The 27824-nt window shown below is 37.3% G+C and overlaps 3 protein-coding genes and 1 pseudogene across 3 annotated transcripts; 1 reads left to right on the forward strand and 3 right to left on the reverse strand.

Moving 5' to 3' along the window:
* Window positions 1-908: 908 nt before the first annotated feature.
* LOC145141332 (pollen-specific leucine-rich repeat extensin-like protein 1) lies at window positions 909-2915 on the reverse strand. Its single transcript, XM_079074620.1, has one exon. It carries the CDS (start codon window positions 2705-2707, stop codon window positions 1181-1183), a length of 1527 nt encoding a protein of 508 aa, XP_078930746.1. The 5' UTR covers window positions 2708-2915; the 3' UTR covers window positions 909-1180.
* A 454-nt stretch (window positions 2916-3369) lies between these two features.
* On the forward strand, window positions 3370-5483 carry LOC145141449 (uncharacterized). Its single transcript, XM_079074737.1, has 5 exons — window positions 3370-3723; window positions 4024-4263; window positions 4450-4533; window positions 4617-4746; window positions 5054-5483. Exons 1-5 carry the CDS (start codon window positions 3479-3481, stop codon window positions 5285-5287), a joined length of 933 nt encoding a protein of 310 aa, XP_078930863.1. The 5' UTR covers window positions 3370-3478; the 3' UTR covers window positions 5288-5483.
* Window positions 5484-6294: 811 nt separating this feature from the next.
* LOC145136305 (diphthamide biosynthesis protein 3 pseudogene) lies at window positions 6295-6936 on the reverse strand (annotated as a pseudogene).
* A 2797-nt stretch (window positions 6937-9733) lies between these two features.
* Window positions 9734-14317, reverse strand: LOC145141316 (thioredoxin domain-containing protein PLP3B-like). Its single transcript, XM_079074604.1, has 9 exons — window positions 14131-14317; window positions 13325-13449; window positions 12749-12823; window positions 12608-12655; window positions 12384-12526; window positions 10849-10921; window positions 10705-10766; window positions 10496-10593; window positions 9734-10177 (listed from the first exon to the last, which is right to left on the reverse strand). The coding sequence occupies exons 2-9, from the start codon at window positions 13406-13408 to the stop codon at window positions 10071-10073; spliced, it is 690 nt and encodes a 229-aa protein (XP_078930730.1). The 5' UTR covers window positions 13409-13449; window positions 14131-14317; the 3' UTR covers window positions 9734-10070.
* Between the last annotated feature and the right edge of the window lie 13507 nt (window positions 14318-27824).

A 27824-nucleotide genomic window follows, 5' to 3' on the forward strand; every position in this document is an offset into this window, starting at 1 on the left:
ACTTAATAGCCATGCAAGACCATAAAGTTGGAAACTTTATGGTCAAATACATCATTTTGGACTTGGATTTGGAAAATGGACTTAAGGGCTTAAGGATTAAGCTCTTAATGAGTTGGGTTGGCAGCCAGCTACGTACGATGCGCGTACGTGGTCAACAGGCCCGTGCCTGGTTAATCATCGTGTATGTTGGGCGTACTCAGCTGGGTTGACTCGGTTGACTTTTTGGGAATTTTGACTTTTACCTGATTTTGACCAAGTTTGAACTAGGGGTATTTTGGGAATTTATGAACTTTGTTTGACAAATAGTGTGGAAAATATCTATGTATTAGTATGTACAAAAAATTACAAAATTTGGTCCTGATTTTTTTTTGTTATAGTAAACTAAGAAGAAATGACAAACGAAAAGACAAATATACCCTCATGTGAAGGGCACGTGGTGTGATCTATCAGCCAAAACAAACGGCTATTAAGTCCTACGATCAAATCCACAAGTTGAAAAGTTTCTAGTCTCAATCCGAAAAAACAAAATCACAAAATACAAGGACCGATTTTGAAATTTTGTCTAGTTTTTATCTTATTGTAATACTAAACTTTACAAAAATACAAGTGTTTTCTTTATATTTTGTTATTTAATATAATTTTTTAGATTAAATGGATTAATCATTATAAAAATGGTAAAGCCATACCATTTGAACTACCACGAAGCCAGTCTAAAGTCTAAGGTCAAGTCAACTGAGGGATGTATCTCAGGGATAATGAAGATAAGTTTATAATTGAAAAGGTTTATATCTTTGCTATATGATGTAAATTGTAAAGTGTTCTTTGTCCAATGTCCAAATTAGAGATGTTATATGCATCTCCTCAATAACCACTACGGATTGTGTAAATAAATGTTACAACTCTAGAAATTTAACACTGAATCTGATTAGTGAAACAATTAAAAAAATAACAAGTGAATACAACTTGTTCATATTCTTGTGGATATCTGTCAATGGCCAAACCATGTCTTTTTTGTCTCTTACAAAAAGAACGAAAACACAGGTAGCCATATGATCAATTCCTTTAACTTCTAGTTAGTATGTATCTTAAGTCTTAACCAAAGTTAGTGTACACATGGTTCTTCTTTTACTAACAATGTTGGTAAACATGTACAAAATTAACCTCTAATGTGATCTAGCCTCTAATATCCGGGGTCCACCGGTGGTGGTGGTGATGGGTAACGTGAACCAATATATTCTGGAATATCAACGTCGTTGAAGCTTGGTGGGGGAGGAGATGGGACAGGCGGTGGTGGTGGGGGTGGGGACAAGACTGGAGGTGGTGGAGACGGTGGTGGCGGGGATGGTGTTGGTGGAGGGGGAGAAGGCACTGGAGGTGGTGGAGAGAATACAGGTGGCGGTGGGGATTGAACTGGTGGAGGAGGAGGAGATTGAACCGGTGGTGGCGGTGGCGGTGGCGGTGACCGGCGTCGTGGTTTCCTTTTTTTAGACTCCTCATCGCTTGTTCTTGATGGCTTTTTACACCCTAAAGATTTACAATCAATCGGATGATTCACCACCGGCGAACACTTCTGCTCAGTTTTCTGATTCGGTTTCTTCTGCAAACAATTCTCTCGATCATCCAAAACAAGCTCAGCTTTCATCGGTTTTTCACATTTCGGTTCAAGCCCATCAAAGAAGTTCTTAGAAAACGTAAAATTCATCAGTTTCGGCAACGTACAAACACTTTCCACCACCTTTCCGATCAACTCATTACGTCCGATATCAATACTTTCAGCATTCTTCAATCTTTCAAAACCATTCGGAAGTGTTCCTACAAAGTTATTATTACTCAAATCCAACACTTTAATGTTTTCAAGCATCGTTAATTCCTCAGGTACACATCCAGAAAGCTCATTATTCGCGAAGATAACTTCATCCAAACTAGTCATCCGACCAATGCTCTTCGGAATGCAACCTTTGAAATCATTATCCGCAAATACGATCACAGAAGCGTTAGAATTTCCGATGTTTTCCGGGATTGTTGACGTGAATCGATTATCGTTCAAGAAAATGGCGTCGAGATCTTTATCGAAGAGTTCAGGAGGTAACCCGCCTTCGAAATCATTAAATCTAATATCAAGATACTTCAGTTTCGGCATTTCAAGAACAACATTAGGAAACGGACCCACGAATCTGTTGTTGCTAATGTCAAACTCGTGTAAGATCGTAAGCCTGGAAAAGCTCGTCGGAATAGTCCCACAAAACCTGTTCGAATTTATATGGAAGATAGCAAGATCGGTTAACAGCCCAAGAAGACAAATAAGTTGGCCGGCGATGTCGCAATGGTTAAGATCGATTCCGGCGACTGTAACTACATTTGGATCATCGAGAGCTTTTTCACAAAACACACCTTTATAAGAACAAACATCTGCACCTTCCCAGTTACTCAACATGTTTTCCGGGTCGGAATAGATTACCTTCTTCCATTGTTGAAGGACGCAGTAAGCTTTTTTAAGCCTGGGATTAGGGAAATTCAAACGGGCATCAGTCTCAATCTCACAAGTTAGATCATCATCCGGTGGCGGATCTATTTCTTTGGGAGTATCGCTCAGGTGGCGGCGGGTGATTGCAGCGGTGAAGGCGTTGTTTAATGGGATTGATGATGATGGAGATGAGAAGATGAAGATGAAGATGGAGAGGAAAAGAAAGCAACATATGGGTTTCATATTTGGAGGTTTTTGGGTAAACTTTGGTTTTTGGCCAAAGGTTTGGTTATAGGAACTCCATGCAAGGAAGAATGGAGGGTGTTATGGAAGCTATCTTTAGTAACAAATCTTCTCCAACACCATTGAATGTAAAGATTGTGAAAGTTTTGAAACATGATGCGAGTTTATTTCGAGAGACATTGCTTGATTGTCGGCAGATTTTGTCCAAGCAAATAAAAGGACAGTTGGAAAACAAGAGGTTGGTATTCTCTCATATATATGTTTGAGATGAGATTTTGAATAGATTCGTAATTTTATTTCGAAGTTTGTTTTTTACTTGTTTGTTTTTTTGTAACTAAGCCGTTGAAGTTAATACTCTTTTTGTAACTATTTTTGTCCATTAAGTTCACATTATATTACTTTATTGACTCGTCTTTGTGAGGTTCTGTTTCACGCATATTTTGACCATGTTTTAAAACCCCTTTTGCATCATTTTATCTACACGTTTAACACATATTCATGCATTACACAATATCTTGGGATTGCATTCAAAATGGCGTCATAGATAACTACGGGAGGTTATTACTTATTAGCATACAAAAGTAATTTTCCCAATTTAAGCGTACAGTCAATTTAATAAAGGAAGCAATCATATGAGACACGTGGACTCAAAACCCTAGACATTAGTATTTCCCACCCAAATGCCCAGTTGGAGACTTCCTTTCAACAGGGCGGGAAAACATAGTCCTCCAAAAGCGGGGTACTGCGGGAGCCGAGGGACATCAGCCGAAAATGGTGAGCAAGAAGAAGAGAAGACATGGAAATGGCGGAATCGAACCAGAAAAGGAGAACGATGGAGGCGGAGTTGCAGATTACGAGCTGTCTCGAGAGCAAAGAATCAAAGCGAATCTTGAAAGGATGCAGAAACTCGGCATCCTGGAGCTCTCTCGTAATCTCAAACCTCCTCCTAAACCGAAAACCATCCGTCCTCCGAAACGCTTGCCTCCGTCGCCTACGTCTCAGAGACGCTCTTCTAGGTATTTTTCTATCCGAAGATCTCGAATGGAAATATGATCTTAAAATCAAATACTCCATAACTCCATTTTTGAAGTGCGAAAGGGTTTTAAACTTTTGGTACATTTTGATTCTATGCAACTAACAATCTCTACAACATGTATACCGTTTCTGTTTTCCGATTAGAGTTTTATTCTGCAAATAACGATCTCATTCATTGTAAAACTATCAGATCTGTTCAACTCAGTGTTTAGTTTTGATTAGCGTGGTTTCCCTTTAACCAATTCGATCTTATTTCTTCTTAAACTTTCCTAATGTAATAGGATACAGACCTTGCCCACTGTTGATTATTCAGAGATGCGTGTTCCAAATTCCAACGAAAAAGTCATCAAGGACGTCAAAATTGAAATAAAGGAAGGTTCACAACCTGAGGTTTACACTGAAGAACATGAAAAGGCTTTGGGTGATCACAAAGAAACTTGGACGCTTTGTGTGGATGGGTATGACGATGAGGGGAATCGTATGTATGATGCTTATGCAGGAAAGAGCTGCCATCAATGCAGGTTTTGTATCATTCAACTCCTTCATTTTCTTATTTAAATGGTGCCAAACTGCAATTTGTGCTATCACATTGTTATCAGAAAGCAATATGTTCTCTAAAATTTTGTCATGAACTCTAAAAATCTCTACTCTTTGCGACACTAATATGAGGTCATTAGTGAAAATGGTAAATAGTTGATGTATTACAGGCAGAAAACTACAGGTCATCGTACTAAATGCTGCAAGTGTAATATTGTACAAGGGCAGTTTTGTGGTGATTGCTTGTTCATGAGGTTAAGTGACATTTTCTTCATACTTGGTCTATTTTTTTCACTTTTCTTTCTGTTAATGAGTTAGAATTAGGGGTTTTGTGCAGATATGGAGAGAATGTTCTAGAAGCAAAAGAGAACCCAGAGTGGGTTTGTCCTGTGTGTAGAGATATATGCAACTGCAGTCGATGTCGCAGGGTAAAAGGATGGGAACCTACTGGAAATCTTTACAGGAAGGTTAGCCTCCTTCATTAACTTTATTATACCACTTTTCTTCATAGAATTAAAACCCTAAATCTGTATTTTTTAAAGTTTTTTACTCATAGGGTTATTTAGTAGTTTATGAGCTTTAAGCAAATCAATAGGCTTGTTATAAATATAAATGAGTGTTGTGTTGAAAGAAGCATTTAATCTTGGAAGTAAGTTTGAAGAGAAAGAAAGTTATGGAAGTAAAAACACACCAAGATTTGAATAAAAAGGAAATTATGGGTATTTTTGGAATAAAAAGAAAGATACGCATATTTTTTGATTTTTTTAATTTCAGGTGTTGCGCCTTGGTTTCAAGTCAGTGGCTCATTATCTGATTCACACTCGAGGCCCTAATGGAAAGCAAGAGGACATGGAAGATCTCAAAACTTCAGATGAAGAAGATGATGAGGTTGATGATGGGGGAAATGTATCCAGTGTGAAAAACATCAATGATCATGATGGTGGTGATGGTGATTCTGATTATAAGTCTGATGATGATGATGATAATGAAGGTGAAGATGATGATTAGATGCAGAGTTGATTGCTCTTTTTGAAATCAAATGTTTTCTTGAGCTCTTCACTTGATTATGGTGCTGAATTTTGGGGTGTTAAAGGATCTAAAGTTTTACAGGTGCCATAAACATGCCACAAGTGCAAAATGGTTAAAGTGCTATTGAGCTTAAATGTATCAATATTTTATATATATAATCAGTTTTGTTGTAGAAGGCTAAAAGCTTGTTATCTGTTTCTCGAGACACCATTTGCAAACATGATTACCACGACCTTAACTTTATGTTTAGAAATACATTTACTAGACCAAAAAAGTACATTTTGGGTTTAGTTTTTCAGATGTACAAAAAAACATTCCAAATTTTCAAACATATATTTGGAATCTGAAGAACAAGTTTAATATTTTGAAAAACTTTGTTTTTTTAATAAAATGTAGCAAACAATTCTAAGAAAGCTAGCACAGATGAAGTAGATTACACACCAAAGGCACAAAAATATGATTTAGTTCAAAAAACGGTGAAACAAACCATTTTGAAATTAACTGAAAAAAATATACTTTTGAAAAATGTTTGGTCCAAATAACCTTTGATATAAATGCAGTTTGTGTAGGCTGTTTGTGTGGTTTAAATGCAGTTTTCAACTTTTATAACTTTTGAAAAACCAAATAACCTTTGATATAAAACTAGAAATACTGTGAAATAAAAAAACCAAAACCAAGTTGCTATGTGTGTACATATGGTAGAATGATTGAATGGTTTGTATACAGTTTTTTAGCATCTTGTATACAAACCATTCATTCATTCTAACATACTTTTAGCATCTCGACATTATTTGATCATATAAAGTGGTGAACTTGTCATCTAAAATCTCTAAATGTTAATGACCTGTTCATATAATCAGTCTCATATTGTATGCAATTATTCTCTCATACACAAAGAAATTTAATTAAGCAACTATGAACACCTGACAATCCAATTGATGGTAATCATATTATTGGATTGCGTTAATGCATGTCTATAGAATCTATTGGCTTCAAAATATCAACATTCTTTAATTAGAAAGATACAACAAACAGAAAATCATATCCGGGTCTGATTGATGTACCCAGCTTCATCAAAACTTGTTGCCATCAGCAGTTGAGTTGTCTATAACTAGCAAAGCTTACAGCTAACTCGATAAAAATCATAAGAATTACAAACGCCCAAATTCAAACAAAACACCAATTAATAATGATTGTAACCCAAGCTTAACATACAAACAATACTCGATCAAAATTCAAATTGATATGATATGATAGAGGAAAACAAAATTGATGACCTGAATTTTCTTCAAGCGACAGCTACAGGTTGTTGCTTCGCCGGTTCGATATTCGTTTTAGATTTCTGATTGGTGAAGTCTTCCATGTTGTATATGACGGTGATGTAAAGAGAGCAACTAGGGCACCGAGCGATTTCTTCACCGATCTTCAAGTCCTCTTTTGTGATCTGAAACAAGTCTCCACAAGGACACGGATACGTGAATGCCTTAAGCTCCTCGTTCCATTCCATGTCTTCGATCTCCACGTCGTCGTAGGACATCGTCTTCAATCAACTCAACTCCTAATCTTTAATTTCACTGGATATTGAAATCGTTTGTTGTTAGGGTTTTGGATGCCACGGAACAAACCGGGACTTTTTCTTTTTTTATAGAGACCCGAAAAGTTTATTTTTACAAATGGAGAACGAAACTTTATGTTTTTCTGTTTTACGTCCTGGGTACAACAAACTTTTGTATTTTACTATTTTATCTAGTATATTGTTTTAAAAGGTTTTTAATGTTTTCATTTTGTAGTCTAGGAGCAATTCCAACCATAAATCACTAAATTGGTGATTTGTTAACACTAAAATAGTGTTTGCATTCCAACCAATCACTAAAGTTGTTATTTTTAGAGGCCAAGTAGTTTGGCCTTCATATTTGGTGTGTAAAGTTACCCCAAACACTAAAATGGTGTTTTTTAAAGGTTGATTGGAATGAAAACACCATTTTATTGGCCTTTATAATTGTGTTTTAGAGGTTGGTTGGAGTTGGTCTAAGGGCACAGATTCAAATTCACCTGTTAAAAATGGACCAAAATTTGTGCTATCAGGTAATTGATGATGTGACTTTTCTTTAAACCAACCAATATTTTAAATGTATCTTTTTAAAACATATTTTATACCGAAGAGTGAAGACCATCCTCCGTATTTTATTGTCACTTTACCTTTCTTCTCCCCATTTCCAAAAAAAAGTCACCGGCTCAACCATCATCATCGTTCACCACCACCATGTCCACCAACTTCATGTGTTCTTGAAATTTACTTGTTTCTTTGTAACATAAAAATTTATCCTTTCATTATGTTTTTTTTTTCTGGTCTTCGGGGGAGCGATAACCGCTTGATATTTGATTTGCAGCCATCAATTGATTTACAACCTCCAAATTATGTCGTTCGGTTGCAGTTGCCCCAACCGGATCTTTTGGTCTAGTTCCCTTTTGAGCATGGTCCATGCTATGGTGTCGTGTCCGGTGGTGCCATGGAACTTGCAATACTTGTCGCATAGAGAGAATTTTTCATAGCGTCAACTAGCTTTCTTAGGATTTGCTAGTGAGTCTATGTATGTTTGTTCGCATTGCTTTATTTGAAGGATGGTATCATTGGCTTTGTGGTTTATGTAACTTGGGATTTTATTTGTATGGGCAGTGCTGTAAACGAACCAAACGAACACGAATGGGGCTTGTTCATGTTCGTTCGTTTAAGTTAACCGAACTAATGAACGAACACGAACGGTTAAACGAACGAGTTTTCTTGTTCATGTTCATTCGTTTAACAAATTACATTGTTCATATTCGTTCGTTTATGTTCGTGAACATGCTAAACGAACGTAAACAAACGAACATAAACAAACGAAGATAAACAAACATATATGAACATAAATGAATATATAATATAGTAATGTGATCAAACACAATTAAACATATATGAAGATAAAAGGAACTTATATGAACGAACATGAACAAACGTAAACGAGGAACATAAACGAACGTTCACGAACATAATTGAACGAACGAGACCATTGTTCATGTTCGTTCGTTTAACTAAACGAACGAGAATTTGTGTTCATGTTCGTTCGTTTATTAAATAAACGAACTTCCCGCCGAACGGTTCACGAACAGTTCGTTGAACGTTCAGTTCGTTTACAGCCCTATGTATGGGTGTTGGTATTGTCCCCCTTGATTGTTGTGTGTGTATGTTGGTTTATGTTTCCTTGGATGGAAATGTGAATTTACTCTCTTATGTCTATCTTAACTTTTTTTCCGTTTTTTCTTCTTCTTGTTTCAAGAATTTGTACGCTTTGTCCGTTAGATCCTTTCTCGGAATGGTTTTTCAACTAGCTTTTCGAGACCAAAGGCCATAAGTAAAGGTTGCGATAATCATGCTATTCGTTCTTTCTAGTGCGTTTTGTTGAACTTGTTAACATATTCCTTAAGTGTTTCATCTTCCATTTTCGTACACCCTAAGATTGGCTTGCGCAGTTGAGGTGTATTTTCTTTGTTTTTTAAGCTAGTTAAAATCCCTTATATTTTCCCTTGTTAGCCTTTTGAAGTTTGAACCATAGCCTAGTTGGTCCGAATAGTGTTGTTGGGAAGAAGATGCACCATTATTTTTCGTCCAAGTATTATACTTCCATTGTCCATTTATAGTTTTTAATGTGGTCGCCCGGATCGGAGTTGTTTGTGAGGCGATTGTTGTTTAAAGGAAAACGGGCATCATGTGCATCAGATTGAAAGGTGTGTATCTTAGAGGTGTGCTTGTATTGGTATTGTCTGCCATGGTTGTGTTCTTTTTGTTCATTAAGGATTAAGGATTATGAATGGTGCCAATGTTGCTACGTTAGTCTTCGTTAGGGGGTTTGCATGGCCTCTCCTAGCTGAGAATGATCGTAGAACCTTAGATGGTCGACAAAGAAGGTCATGAGCATTATCTTGATACTCCTGCTAATACACTCCGACACCTAAGTTAAGATAAGGGGATCATGTATTACGAGATTAAGTTTAGAGTGTTATGTGTATTCATTCTGCTATTTAGACTCCCTTTGTCACCAAAGAGCCTTTGGTCTAGTGGTATCAAAGTGTTCCTCCTCCAAGGGGTTGAGAGTTCAAGTTCCATTGTGGACAAAATAAATAGTTTAAGAGTAGGATTTATAGGGTGTATGTGTTAGTTGTTCCAAAAAGAAAAAAAAGTTATACAGGAGGTGCATGGAAGATGTCATGAGGATCGTGTTATTTGTTTATATCCAATGTAATGGGAGCTAGGGATTGCCTTTGTTCATTGTAGTCATGAGAGATCCTGTGGAATTCTATCCAGATTCGGATATCCGAAAGGTGAGGCCCCCATCAATATACTAGGTTAAAGAGAAAACAAAGGAGTTGAATAAAAAGTCAACAAGATTTAAAGCATTAAAACTTTTTATAGATCTAGAATCTTTAACTGATTCCAAAGATTAAAGTTACAAGTAATTCCCAAGGCAAAACTGGAATTACATCACAAGAAGAACCCACTTCTAACACTACTAAAACTGATAACTCTCAAGGAATTCATGCATATGAATTTCAACTACAAAACTTCACAGAGCTAATACACAACCCCGACAGAAATACCTACATTTTGATGATGAACTAGATAGTGACTATTTATATGTAAACACACCATACTTATAATTTGCAAAAATTTAATAGATAGGATTTGGAAATGGAATTACTATTTTTGAGAAGTTTCTCTTTTTTATCATTCAGAGTCGGAATCATGAATTCCAGAGTATCTGACTGTCCTCCGTCTACTTTCGTCATATTCAGCTTCTTCATCCTCATCTTTTTTCTTCTCCTCAATTATACCTACACCACACATAACACATAACCATCATCATCAATATCAAAACACCAACCTACTTTCATTTATTTATTTTTTTGAATTATTATTATATAGCATCCTTCTTTCATTTTCTTCATTTATTTGTGTACTATAGCATTCCACTTTCGATATTGTTTTGTATTAGAACCATTTGCAATAATTGGGAAGATTTCTCAAAATGAAAGTAGGGTGCTATATTTAAGTTAACAAATCAATGGGTGCAATGCTATTTCTTGTATTTAACCCTTTTTATATTTTTCTAAAAGTATAGCAACTTTTAGAAAAGAAAGAAAAAATGTTACCTTTCTTGATCAATAAAGCTTCTAACTTTCTTGTGCTGAAATCGTCTTTTCCTCCAAGATCTTGAAACCCAACGATCCTATCTCCTGCAATTCCTTTTCTGAGAAAAAAAAGTTCAGTTGAATTTTTAATCCCACAAAATATAATATAGAAAAGGATAAGCATATCAGCTAGCAACAAAACTGTGATGAAGATGTATCATGTATCTGACCTGAACAATATGACACATGGCAATGTCTTGATTCCTAGTTTTGTCACAAAGAACGGGGCATTCTGTATGTGATATTTAAAAATGTTAAAAATATATATATAACATTGATGTTAATAATGATAATACAAGAGTGAGGAAAAAGACCTCTGCATCTAGCTTAACAAATTTGGCATCAAGATGACTTGTTGCAAGAGACTTCAAATGCTTGTCCATTATCCTATAATAACAGATATATATATATATATATATATATATATATATATATATATATCAACATGTCAATATCAAGAAAGTAGCCATAAAGTTGGAAGTTTTAATTTTTTTAAGGCCAAATTCCATAAAAACCACAACCATTTGATTTTTTATTTTTGTTTAACCACTGAAAGAAATATTTAACCACATAAGTCAATGACATGTGGATGTCATGATGCATTTATATATGTTTGTGAATATACAAGTCTAAAACAGAACCAATACAAGAACAAGATCTTTTGTTGCTTCATAAATTTGATATATAAAAGGGTTAAATGCAAGAAATAGCAATGTTATTCCATTAATTTGTTTATTATAGCATCCTACTTTTGTTTCTTTCTATTACAACATTGTACTTTAAAAAATATATGTTTGTGCTTCAGTTTAGGTTCTGTGAATTGATACTGTAATTGTAAGTTTTTGTTGAACTATTGATAAATTGGTGTTTGTATTTGTTCAACTGTTAGAAGTGATTGATATGGTGAAAATTGTTTGTTGGAATCTTATAAGGGCAAAATGGTCATTTACTCAATAAAAAAATGTTTTTTGCGTATACAACACAACATACAGACATCATTACCCATTCAACCACTTTATCCATACAGGACTTGATGGAAACAAAAATGCCCTTAGTCTGGTAATCTATATATGGATGCTTCTTTTTTACTTAGGGGCCGTTTGATAGTTGCTGACTGAGAAAGTGCTGATTGGGAAAGGTCTGTCTGAGTAATAAATTCTGACTGAGTAAGAAACCATGCTGTTTGATTGTACATCTGACTGAATGTGCTGACTGATGCAAAATGACCATTTTATCCTCGTGCTCTTTATAATAATAATAATAATAATAATAATAATAATATTAATAATAATAATAATAATAATAATAATAATATTAATAATAATGTATACAAAAACTTCCAGCATAATAGATATTAAATATACTATTTTAAAGGTTAAAACACAAAAAACCCTCTAGCTTGGTGGTAAACGCTATTGTTTGTATAGGGGAGACCCGAGTTCAAATACTGTAACCTCCCATTTCACTTGTTGAGATTTGAATTTTTATCCAAGGGCAATGGTATTATTGGAAACTCTTGCTTTCTTTCTCGGTCAGCCTCCTCCCAACTCCTTTCTCGGTCAAACATTTCTTACCGAGTCAGATGGCCAAAGTTGGATTATCAAACAGATTTTGCTGACCGAGTCAGCCAAAAACGTCTGACTTGACTCGGTCAGACGCGTATCAAACGGGGCCTTAATGCAGAAAGAGCTACTTGATGCCAAATTACCAAAAGTACAGGAAATAAGGTTTTGCCCATTAAATCCTAACTTTTTACAAACTTCCCCTCATTTATTTGACTCAAATAGAAAGAGTCTTTAAAAGGGTATACAAATTTGAAAAATAAATAAATAAAAAATAAAAAACTTACTTGCAGCGATAGAACTCCCGATGGTAGAAATGGCAAATGACCTTTTCACTGGAAGTGACCTCACCCAAAAAGTCTCCTTCAGTTATCTCCCTATACTCTCCATGCCCTTTTTTCGTTAATGATTGTCTCTTTTCAGCTTCTCTCTTTTCCAACAAAAAAAGCATATGAAAGGTTAGAGGCTTAAAGAAACTTTTGTGTTTGCATTATAATAATCAAATTACAACCTTAAGAGCTGCAATCCTATCTGCATGCAGCTTTTCCAGCTCAGGATCCTGATATACATACAGTTCCATAAAAGTTGAATAAAAATGAAGAATTTGATTAAGAAACATATATTATACAATAAACATGCATTTGCAACTTACATCCATCAAATCATCTAGATCAACCTCCTCATTAACAGACGATGATGTTTGTGCCTTTTCATAAGCTGCAACTTCCTATAAGAATTAAAATATATAATTGAGTTCTATTGATCAATGTGAAGGAGCAAAATATTCACTAAAATCACTCGTCCTTCATCAGTTGTCACTATCAAAAAGGGTACAAGGCATTTTTCTATTTTTACACTTTCATTCATCAATGTGAATGAGCAAAATACTCACTGCTTCTAAAATTCAATACAAACCTTGAATATATTAAGCACTCCCTTTACATAAAGAGTCCAAACATAAATATGACATTTTAAGTATTAGTTTTACTAGTTTTTAACTTCAAAATAATGATCTTTTGGGTTAAACATAAAATTTATTACTACATTAAACTACTGGAAAAAAGAAACTGCTGCAATTGGAATCTGATAAGCATATCTGAATCTCAGTTTACAAACCCTACAATGAATCTAGTGTTTGAAGCAAAAAAAAAGTAAAATTAACATCATAAGCGAATTTGAACTTCATGAATCATGACATACACACTTGATAGTATAGATATAGAAATACCTTCTGATAATCACGAGCAGCTGCAGCCATTACATTTCCAAATGCTAGAGTTTGCAGAGTCGATTTAACTGAATCAGGATCCATGTCTATAGACGCTAATTACTTCTTTTATCTCTGTAGAAAACCTACATAGTCCAAAGAGTAAAACATCCAAAACATCATGAATTTGGAACATAAATCAAAGGTTACATGGGTACAAGGATCTGAAAATTTGTTGAAACTACCATATGCATATCAATTTTTGATAAAAAGTGTCTATTAGTTTATTGGTAATAAAAATGAGTTTTTAAAAAAGTGTTTGGATTAGCTTATATATGTAAATTGATCAAAAAGGTCATGCTTACATATTTAGTATTTATGGCATTGCAAACAATTGACAGATCAGATAATTCACGGATTAGACACAAAAGTTTTAAGGGCTTAACACATTCCTTTGTGACATTCCAATTTGAGTGCCAGGTATGAGACACCAAAGTAATCTTTGGCATTGCAAAAATTTGGCAGAAAAAGAATAAGCCATTCACAAAAATTTGCCATTGCAAATTTCAGGTGGCAGATTCGTCTAGCATATCGGAGGTTTGAGACACAAAATATTAACCAAAATCTTTGCCATTGCAAACATTTGGCAGAAATTCGTGTGAGCAGATGGCAATAGATAGTGAAGAAGATAATCAGAAAAGGAAATCTTTGGCATTGCAAACCATCAGAATAACCAGAAAATTAAAATAATCAGTATAGACATGGAGATATGGAGATTTATAGAAATAGACAGAGAAGATGATAGCCAGAAAAAAGAAATTCATTACCTGATCTGAGAGTTGGCGGCGGTGGAGATCAGAGATCGGAGATCGGAGAGCTGAGTCGAGAAGGGGTGGCGCCGGAGATCGGCGAGCTGGCGGCGGTGGCTAGAGAGAAGAAGATGGGAGACGGAGAAGAAACTGTGATGGAGGCGTCTTCTGTGAATCGTATCAAAAAACGAGAAAGAGAATTTAAAAGTTATGAGCCATAAGATGCTTCAAAAAGTGGTATTACGAATTTAAAAAATATGTATTCAGAGTTATAAAAAGTTATTGTTTTATTACCACAAAAGCCACAAGTTTTACATTTGGATTTTAAATTAGCTCCAAGTGGATTTTTTGTTTTTAATTAGCCTAAATATTTGAGATGACGTTTCAAAATATTATCAACAGCCGGTTAACAACAAGTTAAGCTCCTTAGCCGGTCACCACTCCCCTATACTACTTGATCTTTTCCAAAATGCGTTCGTACAATCCAAACATCACCTTTTAGAAGAAACGTATGCATCAAAAGGGTTTCCATGTAGTTGATCTCGGGAATAAGAAGGGTTTTGAAAAGGGTTTCTAACACCATTGTTGTATGCAAAAAGCTTCTCGTTTGAAGTTGAAATACACTGAACTAGAAAGGTATGTGGCTGCGAAAGAGAAATTAATGTGTATGTGTGTTCTTATCTTTCATAATCGAGTTCCATACTGCCATTAACAATTTTAATTTTCCATCTTGAACGGATGGCTTCATCATCTGGAACTAAAGAAGTCAAGGGGCTTGAGAAGGTTTATGTAAGGGGCGAGAACTCTAATGATGATCTTATAGATTTCTCATTCTTGGATTTTGCACCAGAGACCTTTAAACCAACCTCAAAATTGTTCGATGAGCCATTCCTTAACATATTATGTGATGAAAATGTGCTAAAGAGGACTCTTGATGGAATGGGAGATTATGATAATGAAGATGGTGTTAAGGAGCCAAATCATGATCATATTGATGATCAAAATGATTACGAAGTGGGTGTAAAGTATAAGGTTCATGATCCAAACATCCATTGGAAACAAATGAAGCCTATAGAAGGACAGTGTTACGAGTCTTGTGCTCAACTCAGGTTTGCATTAACTAAATATGCAGTGGCTAATGGATATGAGTTATGGTTTATAAAGAGTGGTAGATATAGAGTCATTGTTAGGTGTGGAAAAAATATATAAAAAAGAGTCATGTCCTTTTAAAGTTTATGTTGCTTGGAAGTATAATGAACGAACATTTCAGACTAAATCCATATGTGACATACATCTATGTGTTAGGAATTATAATTTTGGATGTTTGGTTAGTTACAACTGGTTAGCCAAACATTACTTGAAGGATATCATTAGTAAGCCAAATATGACCTTGACTGAGATGAAAGAAGATGTATTTAGGATGTTTTCAGTAGAAGTGTCTAAGGGGCAATGTCACAGGGCTAGGATAAATGCAAGAGAGATGATTAAAGATAACTTAGAAGAACATTATGCAAAGGTATGGGACTGTGTTGCAGAAATCCTCATGTATAACCCATGAAGCACTTGCAGGGTGGGAGTAGAAGGTAATCCAAGTGGCATGAACTATTTCAAAAGGTTTTATGTGTGCTTGAAGGCTTTTAAGGATGGTTGGAGTAGGGGTTGTAGGCGTGTGATAGGTTTGGATGGTTGTTTCCTAAAATGGCAGATCAAGGGAGATCGCTTTTGACTGCTATTGGAAGAGATGCAAACAATCAGGTATATCCAATAGCATGGGCAGTGATTGATGAAGAGAGCAGAGATAATTAAGTGATTATTAAGGGAGAACGCCAAGAACAACCACCACGACCAATTGTAGAGGCGATGTTGGAACATTTTAGAAAAGAACATCAGACGAGCATCTAAGGTAAATTCTTAAAAATGATGGATATAGTGGAGAAGAATAGTGGGGTAATGGTGGTGAGAAGACATCGAATGGTTGTTAAGATGACATCGATGTGGAGGGATACACGAGGAGAAGAGGCAATTTTTAGATAAATAAGGGTTTAGATGGAGGTTGACGTCTTCTTGGATGTAACATCCCAAAATACTAATAGAAATTTTCATTTTTCCAACCATCAAATCCACACAATGTATGTTCAAAATCAACCATAGCAAAATATAACACAGTTATCAGAGTAGAACAATATTCATCAATGCGGAAAATCATAAGGGGTGATGTGCAGTGAAGTCAGGTCATTCCATTTTGAATTGGAAGTACCTGAAAATGTTAAACCACAAAAACCGTAAGCACAGAGTTTAGTGAGTTCCCCAATATACCACATACCATACATATTGGGCTCCGCCCATAGGTTGGGCACCTCCCTCATATCGAGCCCCACCCAACACACAAACGGACCCAACCCAACATAAAAAAAGCCCAACCCAACATATAAATAAGCCCAACCCAGCATACAAATGGGCCTAACCCATCATGCAAACATGCCCAACCCAACATACAAACATGTAACACCGTAAATTTTCAAATAATTTTTTCATTTAAAATCGCATAATTCTCATAACACATATCACAAAAATCTCATGTATTTAGTTTATAAAAACACAACTCCATAATTGATTGATTAATAATCCAGGATCCTCAAAACATAACTCTTTCTCTGGTGTGTACAATCTAGTTGATGCCCTCCCGCGATCCTGAGAAAAACCTGAAACACATAACACGGTAAGCACGAAGCTTAATGAGTTCCCCAAAATACCACATTCAATACATTAGCCACTCGAGGCTATAACTTTGTAAGACCCTCCGGTCAATGTGTCTCAGTGGGACCCTCCAGTCCCACTACTCTGATGGACCCTCCGGTCCTAACTCTGTGGACCCTCCGGTCCTAACTCTGTAAGCTCTGAGTAATACACAGCATAAATCACAAAGAAATAATGCAGGATATCACAATACACAGATAAGCACATAAGACATCTCAGTCACACACAAATACCACTCATGGTAAAGTATAGTGAGAAGACTCACCTCGAGGCACGCAAGAAATTATCCCTATACTCGAATCTCGAACTAGCCACCGCCTAACACATAGGGTAAATATTCTCTAATTAATACTCGATTCTCAACTCTAAGTAAACCAAGGGTTACTCTTTCTCTGTCTAACTCCGGAAGTGGGTATGTAACATCCCATTTTAAAGAGAGTAATTAAATAATAATTCAGGAACCCCGGGAAGTAATTATTATTATTATTTTATAGTATTAGAGCTCAGAAATCAAATAATAAATATTGGGATGTTAGTTTCGGGGATTAAAGAATAATATTGGATTTAATTTAAAAGGAAATGAGGTGGAAGGGCTGATTATGTCACAATTAAGATATTGGGGGATGTTTGGTAGTTTATGGGACTTAATTTGTGAGGGATTTCCATGGATTGGGTTGAAAAGGTAAATTTTGGATTAATCTTGTAAAGAAATATGGGGAGGAGGGGCCATTTTGGTTGTTATTGATGGGTTTTAGGTACAACAAATAAACTAGAAAACAATTCCTAAGTTCACATGCAACCTACTTTGGATCTATGTTTTAACTATTGAACATACAACTTTGAATTGCAAAACAAGAACCCTAGAGGAGAGAGGCTATTTTCGAAAATAGTAAACTAGGGTTTAGGAGTTACATACCTTTCAATTGTTATAGCAAACAATTGATAATCCTCTTGATCTTGATCTTGATCTTCTTGGAAGCTTAGCACCACAAATGTAATGCCTCTAATGGAATCACACCCAAGAACTAGCAAGAAGGAAACTTGGAGGAGAGAGGATGGAGAGAGTATGCAATTTCGGCCTTAGGGTTTCTTCCAAAGAAATCAGTGACCAAAAACATGAACCAGGAGGCTCCTTATATAGCTGAGGGATCTAGGGTTTAAGGGAAACCCTAGTTATCCTTTGCTTAGGGCCTAAGCAAACCCAAGGGCCTTATCCAAGCCCCTATGGACGAAATTATTAGGGTTTCCCCTAAAGATTTCGTCCACCCTCTTCCAAGGGGGTTCTAGAGCCTTCCACTAAACTATTAGATAATTGCAAACTAGTCCCTGCACCTTATAATTAATTCTTTTAACCCCAAAATCAATTCTGATTAATTTATGGCTAACAATTAATTAAACATAATGATTTCTAATTAATATATTAATCCATTAACATATTAATAAATCATATATATATATATATATATTAATTTATTAATCTTATAAATTAATATCTCTCCTTTTATAATTTCCTTGTCCAGTTGCTAGGTTGAGGGCAACCCAAAAGGACTGTGCTGCTATCAATTCAAGTACATACCAATTATAGTTATGGGCTTATACACCTAATCCAACAGTCTCCCACTTGGATAAGTCTGTAACTATAATTGCTAGTATGCCTTCTAAATTTGACCAGCAAATTGTAGCTTCCAAAAAGCTGCTGCCGAACTCTGACCCAGTCAGTTACGTGTCCTAAGATAAGTGATCATATAACCCTTCGTTCTGCTTGATATCCCCAGACAAAAGACATGGAATGTAATCAATCTCTTTGTCCAGAATCTATGTTTCCCGATTCCTGATTTGTGATGATGAAGGACTTCTAATCGAACACATCAATTTAGTCCTGGCTGGGCCCAGCACATAAGTCAACACCAAATCATCGAGGGGCCCACAGATATCGCTTTTCCTGTTAGGGCAAAAGGAACGAATAAACGTTGACTCATATGCTTGTATCTTTTACTCATCAAATTATACATGACAATACGTTTTATAACACCAAGTTACTGATGCGTTTTCGTATCACCAATGCACAACCGACTTGTAAATTACAACTCATATATCTTCGTTTCAAGATTATAAGATATTATCGTCTCAGTATTACTCGTGATGAATTCCATGAAGTAATACTCTGAGCGAGGGTTTATCCAATACTCAAATCTCAATTTCTGAGTACTCATGAACATTGCAGCAATTCTATTGCCATGTCTATCCTTAGACAATCTGCAATCCGATTCATGACAGTCTTAATTCACTACTTACTTCCAAGAGTACGAGCGACTGTGGAGTTTGAATAATCTCATTATTCAGGAAGTAAAACATGCAAAAATGAAACACAATAATAAACAATTGACAAAAGGTAGTAGCCAAACTTATAAATAATACTTTATTATTTAATCACCAAAAGTCAATTACATTTACTTTGTTACAAGTTTCAAAAACTAATCTAACTACTAAAACTAATATCATCTTTCAGTCCTATGCTCCGAGCATGCTGAATATGCTTAGCCCTACTCAGACCCTTTGTGAGAGGATCTGCTGGGTTATCTTCAGATGACACCCTCTTTACTATAAGATGGCCTTCTTCTACTCTATGTATGATGAAATGGTACTTTCTGTCGATATGTCTGGTCTTACCATGATCTTTTGGTTCCTTTGTCAAGGCAACCGCTCCTTCATTATCGCAGAACAGTTCCATAGGCTCCTGGATGGTTGGAACAACTCCGAGATCCCCGATGAAGTTCCTCAACCAAGCTGCTTCTTTCGACGCTTTACTTGCTGCTATGTACTCTGATTCACAAGTAGAATCAGCCACTGTATTTTGCTTGGAACTCTTCCAAGTAACTGCTCCTCCATTCAGTAAAAACACCCAGCCGGACTGAGAACGGAAGTTATCTCTATCCGTCTGAAAGCTGGCATCACTGTAACCATCTACTCTCAAAGTATCACTGCCACCAAGCACAAGGACCCAGTCCTTTGTCATTCGCAAATACTTGAGTATATTCTTAACTGCTACCCAATGAGCTCTACCTGGGTTTCCCTGATAGCGACTGACCATGCTCAAAGCAAATGCCACATCAGGGCGAGTACATGTCATAGCGTACATGATCGATCCGACAGCGGAAGCATAAGGTACACGACTCATGTCATCTATTTCAACATCTGTACTCGGGCATTGAGTCTTACTCAATTTGGTATTGCTCTGGATAGGTAGCTCTCCCTTCTTGGAGTTTTCCATACTAAACCTCTTTAGTACCTTATCCAAGTATGTGCTCTGACTAAGTCCAATTAGTCTCTTTTTTCTATCTCTCAATATTCTAATCCCAAGAATATAGGCAGCTTCTCCAAGGTCTTTCATGGCAAAACACTTTCCAAGCCAAGACTTAACTTCTTTCAAGGTTGGAACATCGTTACCAATGAGTAATATGTCATCGACATATAACACCAGAAAAGTTACTATACTCCTACTAGCCTTGATATACACACAAAACTCATCTTCACTTCTAGAGAAACCAAACTCTTTGACTTTCTCATGGAAGCAAAGATTCCAACTGCGAGATGCTTGTTTCAATCCATAAATGGATTTCTCAAGCTTGCACACTCTATTGGGGAACTTTGCATCAACAAAACCCTCTGGCTGACTCATGTAAACATCTTCAGCCAACTTCCCATTAAGGAAAGCAGTTTTGACATCCATCTGCCAGATTTCATAATCATGGAAGGCATCTATGGCGAGCAATATCCTAATAGATTTAATCTTAGCTACTGGTGAGAAGGTCTCATCATAGTCAACCCCTGGGGTTTGAGTGAAACCTTTTGCAACCAGTCGAGCTTTGAATGTGTGCACATTCCCATCCATGTCTGTCTTCTTCTTGAAGATCCATTTGCACCCAACTGTCTTGCGACCTGGTGCACTATCAACCAAATTCCAAACTTGGTTGTCATACATGGACTTAATCTCGCTGTCCATTGCCTCTTTCCACTTGGAAGCCTCTGGGCCTGCCATTGCTTCCTTATAAGTGACTGGTTCATCTAAGTTTACCAGTGTTCTGTCACTTATGAATGTGTCACCATCTGAAGTAATATGAAAACCATACAACTCAGGTGGCACACTCACCCTCGTGGATCTTCTAAGAGGTAATGAGTTATCAATTGGTTCAACAGGAACTGTTTCCTCTGGTTGAATGCTAGTGTCATCTAAGGTTCCTTCATTGGCTGACTCTTGAATTTCTTCAAGGTCAATAGTGCTCCCACTGTCCTCTTTGAATATGAGCTCTCTTTCAAGAAAGACTCCTCTTCGTGCTACAAAGACCACGTTCTCACTAGGCCTGTAGAACAAATATCCAAAAGACTGCTTTGGGTAACCAATGAAAACACATTTCTCACTTCTAGCTGCTAGCTTATCGTGAGTCTCTCGTCTTACGAAAGCTTCACAACCCCAGACTTTAATGTGTGCTAACGAGGGAACTTTCCCTGTCCACATTTCGTGAGGTGTTTTGGCAACCTTCTTTGTAGGGACAAGATTGAGGATGTGGGCGGCTGTCTCTAAGGCATACCCCCAAAAGTGAATAGGAAGCGAAGCCCGACTCATCATAGAACGAACCATGTCTAACAAGGTTCGATTGCGCCTCTCAGCTACACCATTTAACTGTGGTGTCCTAGGAGGAGTCAATTGTGAGACTATCCCACATTCTTTCAGATAGTCGTTAAACTCGATACTAAGATACTCCCCGCCTCTATCGGATCTAAGTATCTTTATCTTTCTGCCCAATTGATTTTCGACTTCATGCTTAAACTCTTTGAACTTTTCAAAAGTTTCTGACTTATGCTTGATCAAGTAGATATATCCATATCTGCTATAATCGTCAGTGAAAGTCACATAGAATCGACTAGCATCTCTTGTAGTTGATCTGAAGGGCCCACACACATCTGTGTGTATGAGATCCAACAGACCTTCACCTCTTTCACAAGACCCTGTGAATGGTGATTTTGTCATCTTTCCCATAAGACAAGATTCACACATATCATCTGACTTTAGGTCAAATGATTCCAACACTCCATCCTTTTGGAGTTGGGCTATGTGTTTCTTGTTAATGTGTCCAAGACGACAATGCCACAAGCATGCCTTGTCTACACTATTAGACAAGTCAATATTAAGTACACTATTTCCTAGGCTATCAACACAAGTCACTGTTTCATACACACCATTACAAGGCAAAGCTTCAAACATAAAAACACCATTCTTATAAACAGAAATTGAACCATTCAAATCATTAAAAGAATATGTAAAACCTTGTCTGAACAATGCATGAAATGAAATAATGTTTCTCGTCATCTCAGACGAATAACAACAATTTATTAAATCTAATCTAACATCATTACTAAGCAGAAGCTGATAAACTCCGATCTTGGTTACTGGTGAAGACTTTCTGTTTCCCATGATCAGGTTTATCCTTCCTCGCTCTATCTCCTCACTTTCCTTTAGACCCTGCAAATCAGAACAGATATGAAAACCACATCCTGTATCAAGGACCCATGAACGAGAAGATAATGAGTTATTAGCAGAAATAGTGTAAATACCTGCCGAAGATGGCTTCACTTTGCCATCCTTGATATCTTGCAGATATTGTGGGCAAGATCTCTTCCAATGCACCTTTTGGTTGCAGTAAAAGCAAACTGCCTCTTTTGGATCAGAAACATGGGGAGTGGAACCATTGGGCTTAGCCTTTGGGCCATTACTAGATGACCCAGCTTGAGCCTTGCTCTTCCAGTTTTGCTTGGGAGGACCTTTCCTCTTTTTCCCCTTTCCCTGTCCAATAGCCAAAACAGGGGCACTCGTAGGTGTGGAGGGTATACTTTTACCCTTCATCCCTGCCTCAGCTGTCTGCAACAAGTTGTGCAATTGGGCCAAGGTCTGCTCAGTATTGTTCAAATGGTAAGTTAGAATAAACTGACCATAACATTCAGGAAGTGAGTTCAAGACCATGTCAATGGCCAATTCCTCATCAAAGTGAATATTGAGCTTGACCAAACGCTCTATGTAGCGTTGCATTCTTTGCACATGTGACACTACCGACTCCCCATCCTTCATCTTGCAAGCCATGAGTGACTTGACTACTTCGAACTTTTCTTGACGAGCTCGCTTATGGTACTTTTCCATAAGGTCCTTGTTCATCTCGAAAGGCCAGTAGTCCTCATAGTACCTCTGCAGTTCTGGGGACATAGTTGCCACCATGATGCATGCCACTTTGGTAGCATCATCGTAATGTTTCTTGTAGGCAGCAAGATCTTCAGGAGTAGCTTCATTCTCATCAAGCTCTTTGAGCTCCTTTTCAAGAACATATTCTTTGTTCTCGAAACGAAGAGCCATCTTGATGTTGCGCATCTAATCGTTATAGTTTGAGCCATCCATAACGACTTTGGAGCAGATATTGAGCAAAGAGAAGTTCTGGTTGGAGGAGGATGAAGCAGAAGTGTTTCCAGGAGTAGACATCTGAAAAGAAAGAAAGTTTTAGTTAGATTTCAAGATACCTTAATAGAATAACCCAAAGATATAATATCAAGGTTAGGATCCAACTATGAAGATTCACAACTTAGAAATGGGATGCCGAGATCCAAGTGCAAATTTCACAAAGGTAGGTGAATGACGATTCACCAATTCCACCATTAGACGAAACAAACGAAGTGAAATTCCTAATTCTTTTGAGATACATTGAAACTATTCAATGGCATGTTTTAATCTCAGATTATGCTCTTCTATTTGTGACTGGGATGCCGAGGATCACAAACAAGATGTGAATAACCATGCAAATGTGCTTGGTAACCTCATTGTCTTTATCATTAACTATTGATGTGCTGGTAAACCACACACGCTCCATCAAAATGACAATTATGAGATACCCATTACTACTCTTTATTAGTGCCTTTTAGTGTGCTGGTTAACCACACACACTCCACTAACGACCAATAAAGCATAATGTGCAATTTCATGGATTAGCATACTTTTCACATTTTTCCTAAAGTAACTAGAGTTGGGATTTTGAAAATAATGTTCTAGTACTTTCTTTAATATCATTATACTTTTAATGAGAAGTAGTTGTCCTATCAAATCCGTTCTGCTAACGACCCTCCACTAATCAAGGAAGCGGTGGGTGAGAGTGGACACCCATTCAACTACCATTTTATAGGCAGTTTCCTTATACCCCCCTTATAGATTAGCTTCGTGAATGAGGCATACTAGCGATTTGACTGACCATGTTCTTATACATATATAATATTAAACTTTTAATTGTAATATATATATAAGGTGTGTTTTAAAACATTTTAAAACTTCAAGGGTTTATAAATTTCGAAATTTAAGCTATTAAATTTAAATTTAAATAAACCAATTAACTAGATTTAATATTTATCTTTTAATTAACTATTAATCAAATTATTAAATCTTGTAAGGATTATCTAATTAAATTAATCCATTAATTTAATCATAATCCTTATCCCTCTAAATTTCGAAAATTAGGGTAAGGATAATTATCCAATTAATCTAATTAAGTAACAATTATCCAAAACAAGAAACCCTAGTTATCCTCTAGCATATTTCGAAATTTACAAGGGAGGAGGCTAGGGTTTTCAAAACCCTAACCCTAATTTCGATTAGGGTTCTTTGGAGGCTAGGGTTTTCGAAAAAAAAAAACCTTTGATCCAAAACCCTAGAAATCGAAAATTTGGCCTTTAGGGTTTAATAGCTATAAACCCTAATTTGCAATTCAACAATTGTAGCAATTCAATTTAAAACAATAATGGCTCTGATACCACTGATGGGTTTTAGGTACAACAAATAAACTAGAAAACAATTCCTAAGTTCACATGCAACCTACTTTGGATCTATGTTTTAACTATTGAACATACAACTTTGAATTGCAAAACAAGAACCCTAGAGGAGAGAGGCTATTTTCGAAAATAGTAAACTAGGGTTTAGGAGTTACATACCTTTCAATTGTTATAGCAAACAATTGATAATCCTCTTGATCTTGATCTTGATCTTCTTGGAAGCTTAGCACCACAAATGTAATGCCTCTAATGGAATCACACCCAAGAACTAGCAAGAAGGAAACTTGGAGGAGAGAGGATGGAGAGAGTATACAATTTCGGCCTTAGGGTTTCTTCCAAAGAAATCAGTGACCAAAAACATGAACCAGGAGGCTCCTTATATAGCTGAGGGATCTAGGGTTTAAGGGAAACCCTAGTTATCCTTTGCTTAGGGCCTAAGCAAACCCAAGGGCCTTATCCAAGCCCCTATGGACGAAATTATTAGGGTTTCCCCTAAAGATTTCGTCCACCCTCTTCCAAGGGGGTTCTAGAACCTTCCACTCAACTATTAGATAATTGCAAACTAGTCCCTGCACCTTATAATTAATTCTTTTAACCCCAAAATCAATTCTGATTAATTTATGGCTAACAATTAATTAAACATAATGATTTCTAATTAATATATTAATCCATTAACATATTAATAAATCATTTATATATATATATTAATTTATTAATCTTATAAATTAATATCTCTCCTTTTATAATTTCCTTGTCCAGTTGCTAGGTTGAGGGCAACCCAAAAGGACTGTGCTGCTATCAATTCAAGTACATACCAATTATAGTTATGGGCTTAGACACCTAATCCAACAGTTATGGGATACATTTCATATGGGGTTCGGGGTATTTAAATGTATTATACCCGTCACCCTCAAAACCTAACCCTAAATATTTGGATGCGGCCGTTTCCCCCCCCCCCCCCCTCACCTGCTAGCCTCAGCCGCCACCCTCGTCACCGTCGTAGTACACTGGAGCGTCCATCGACAACCACCAAAGCCGCCACCGCTAACCTTGCTGCCGGCGAGGAGGTTCATCGTTGTTGTTCCATTTCTGAAGACTATTCCACCGCCACGAGCAGTCGCCGTTCCTCTCGATGGTGTGACCGCCGAAACCCATCCGCCGCCGTTCCTACGATCATTGAAGACGAAGACTGTCTGGGGGACGTTAGGGCTGCCGTCGAACTGAAGAACCACCCCCTTTCCCCTTCTGTTTCGTAGTGGTTTCGTCAGGGCCAGGTCCCATCTCGATCGTCGCCGCCTGTGCGATCTTTCTTCTACTCCGGTCAACATCCGCCACCCCAAGGGTGGCTGTTGTGCGCATGTTCATCCGTGTGTCGCAAGTTGCGTGTGTTTTGGGTTGCAGACCATAATGGGGACGTTTTCTTCTGGCTGGAAACATCACGGGAACCACCATGGCGGCCCGCCACGGTGGTCGTTATCTCGCCGTCGTTGTGCACCACCATAAGGTGGGTGATTATACGCGTGGTTCTGTTCACGTCAGCGTATGGGTGTGTGTGTGTGCCAGCCGTGTCTCGCAAACCTGTAGGTGTCTCGGGTTGCTGCTACTGGAGAAAAGTCAAGGAAAAACCACCATGGCCGCCGGCCATGGTGGCTGCCGCCTCAAGGACCGCCATGGAGGGTGTGTATACTACTGTAGGGTGTTATTTCTTAGTATGTGTGTGTGTGTTATTTTGAGATTTCATTGTAAAGCTGTAATAGTGTAGGAATAATGAAAAAGAAAAAGTCAAACCACCACCGTGAGGTGGTGGTTGCCGCCTCCTGCCGCCACCAGCCGCCGTGTCGGGTGGCGGCGTGCCTTGTTTGGTTTGTGTCTCGTTTGGATGTTTGGACAAGGGACTACTAAACCCTAATGGGCCAAAAGAAACCCTAGTGGGCCCAAAGAGACCCCAATGGACCCAATAAAACCCTAATGGGCTTGATGACATTCTAGTGGGTCTAATAGGCCCAATAAATCCCTAATTGACCTAAAAGCCCAACAAATTGATAAATGGGCTAGTAATTGGGTTGGAAACCCTAATTAGGGTTTGGGAAACCCTAAGAGCATAAAACCCTAATTGTGGGAATTGTTTGGGACACACACGAGAATTAATTATTAAACTTAAAATAATAATTAATAATCATTGGCAAATTAACCTAAAGCAATATTGGACTTAATGGATTAAGTCCTTAATGGGTTAAGTAGGAACACTTAACCCTAATTGTCGTTCATGTGAAAACCCTAATTTTGGGATTATGGGCTTGGACTTATCGGGACCCACATTTGGGCCATTGGAATGGAATTGTGTATTAGGCCCAATCACACCATATGAATTATTTAGTAAAGTGAGGGACTTAATGGATTAAGTCCTTAAAGGGTTAAGTGAGAAACACTTAACCCTAATTATCATTTTATGTGAAACCCTAAATGGGCCTTGAGTTGGGCCTTCCTAGTGGACTTTGGTGATTATTGATGGGTTATCCAAGAACAAGTTAACGGACCAAAATAATTTGATGGGCCTTAAGGAAAGACCATGTAGAGGTCTGGGCCCAATTTGGAAAATTGGGCCATATGTTGGGCTTTGGCCCATGAATTGACTTTTGGGTTTTTGTGGTATGAGTTGGATCTTGGGCTTGGAACCCAATTATTAATTGGGTGATTTTTTGATATTGACAGTTCGGGAATCTGTCATCAAGCAGCTTGGATTGTGTCTATGGGACTTCAGCATTTTGAGGTGAGTTATCCTCACTATACTAAGGGGTCTAAGGCACTAAGGCCGGCCCATTGGATATGATATCCTAGTAGTTGTATTATGTTGAGTATGAGTTGGTTATGCATGCTAGTTTGATATGCTAGAGGGTGGGTCTGTAGGACTACCTGTGATACTGATTGATTTCCTGTTTGCGCATTATCTGTTACATGTTGATATGTTATGTGGGATGGGTTGAGGATGTACTGCTCCGTGCGGTAGCCAACAAACCCTAGAGTATTCCAGATATGAGCTGAGGGCCCGGTAGGCATTCCAGACTCATACTGAGGACTCGGGAGCATTCCAGATA

This window comes from Lactuca virosa, chromosome 9 (assembly GCF_052849685.1).
Source record: "Lactuca virosa cultivar CGN04683 chromosome 9, Lactuca_virosa_CGN04683_v6, whole genome shotgun sequence".
Classification (NCBI taxonomy): Eukaryota; Viridiplantae; Streptophyta; class Magnoliopsida; order Asterales; family Asteraceae; genus Lactuca; species Lactuca virosa.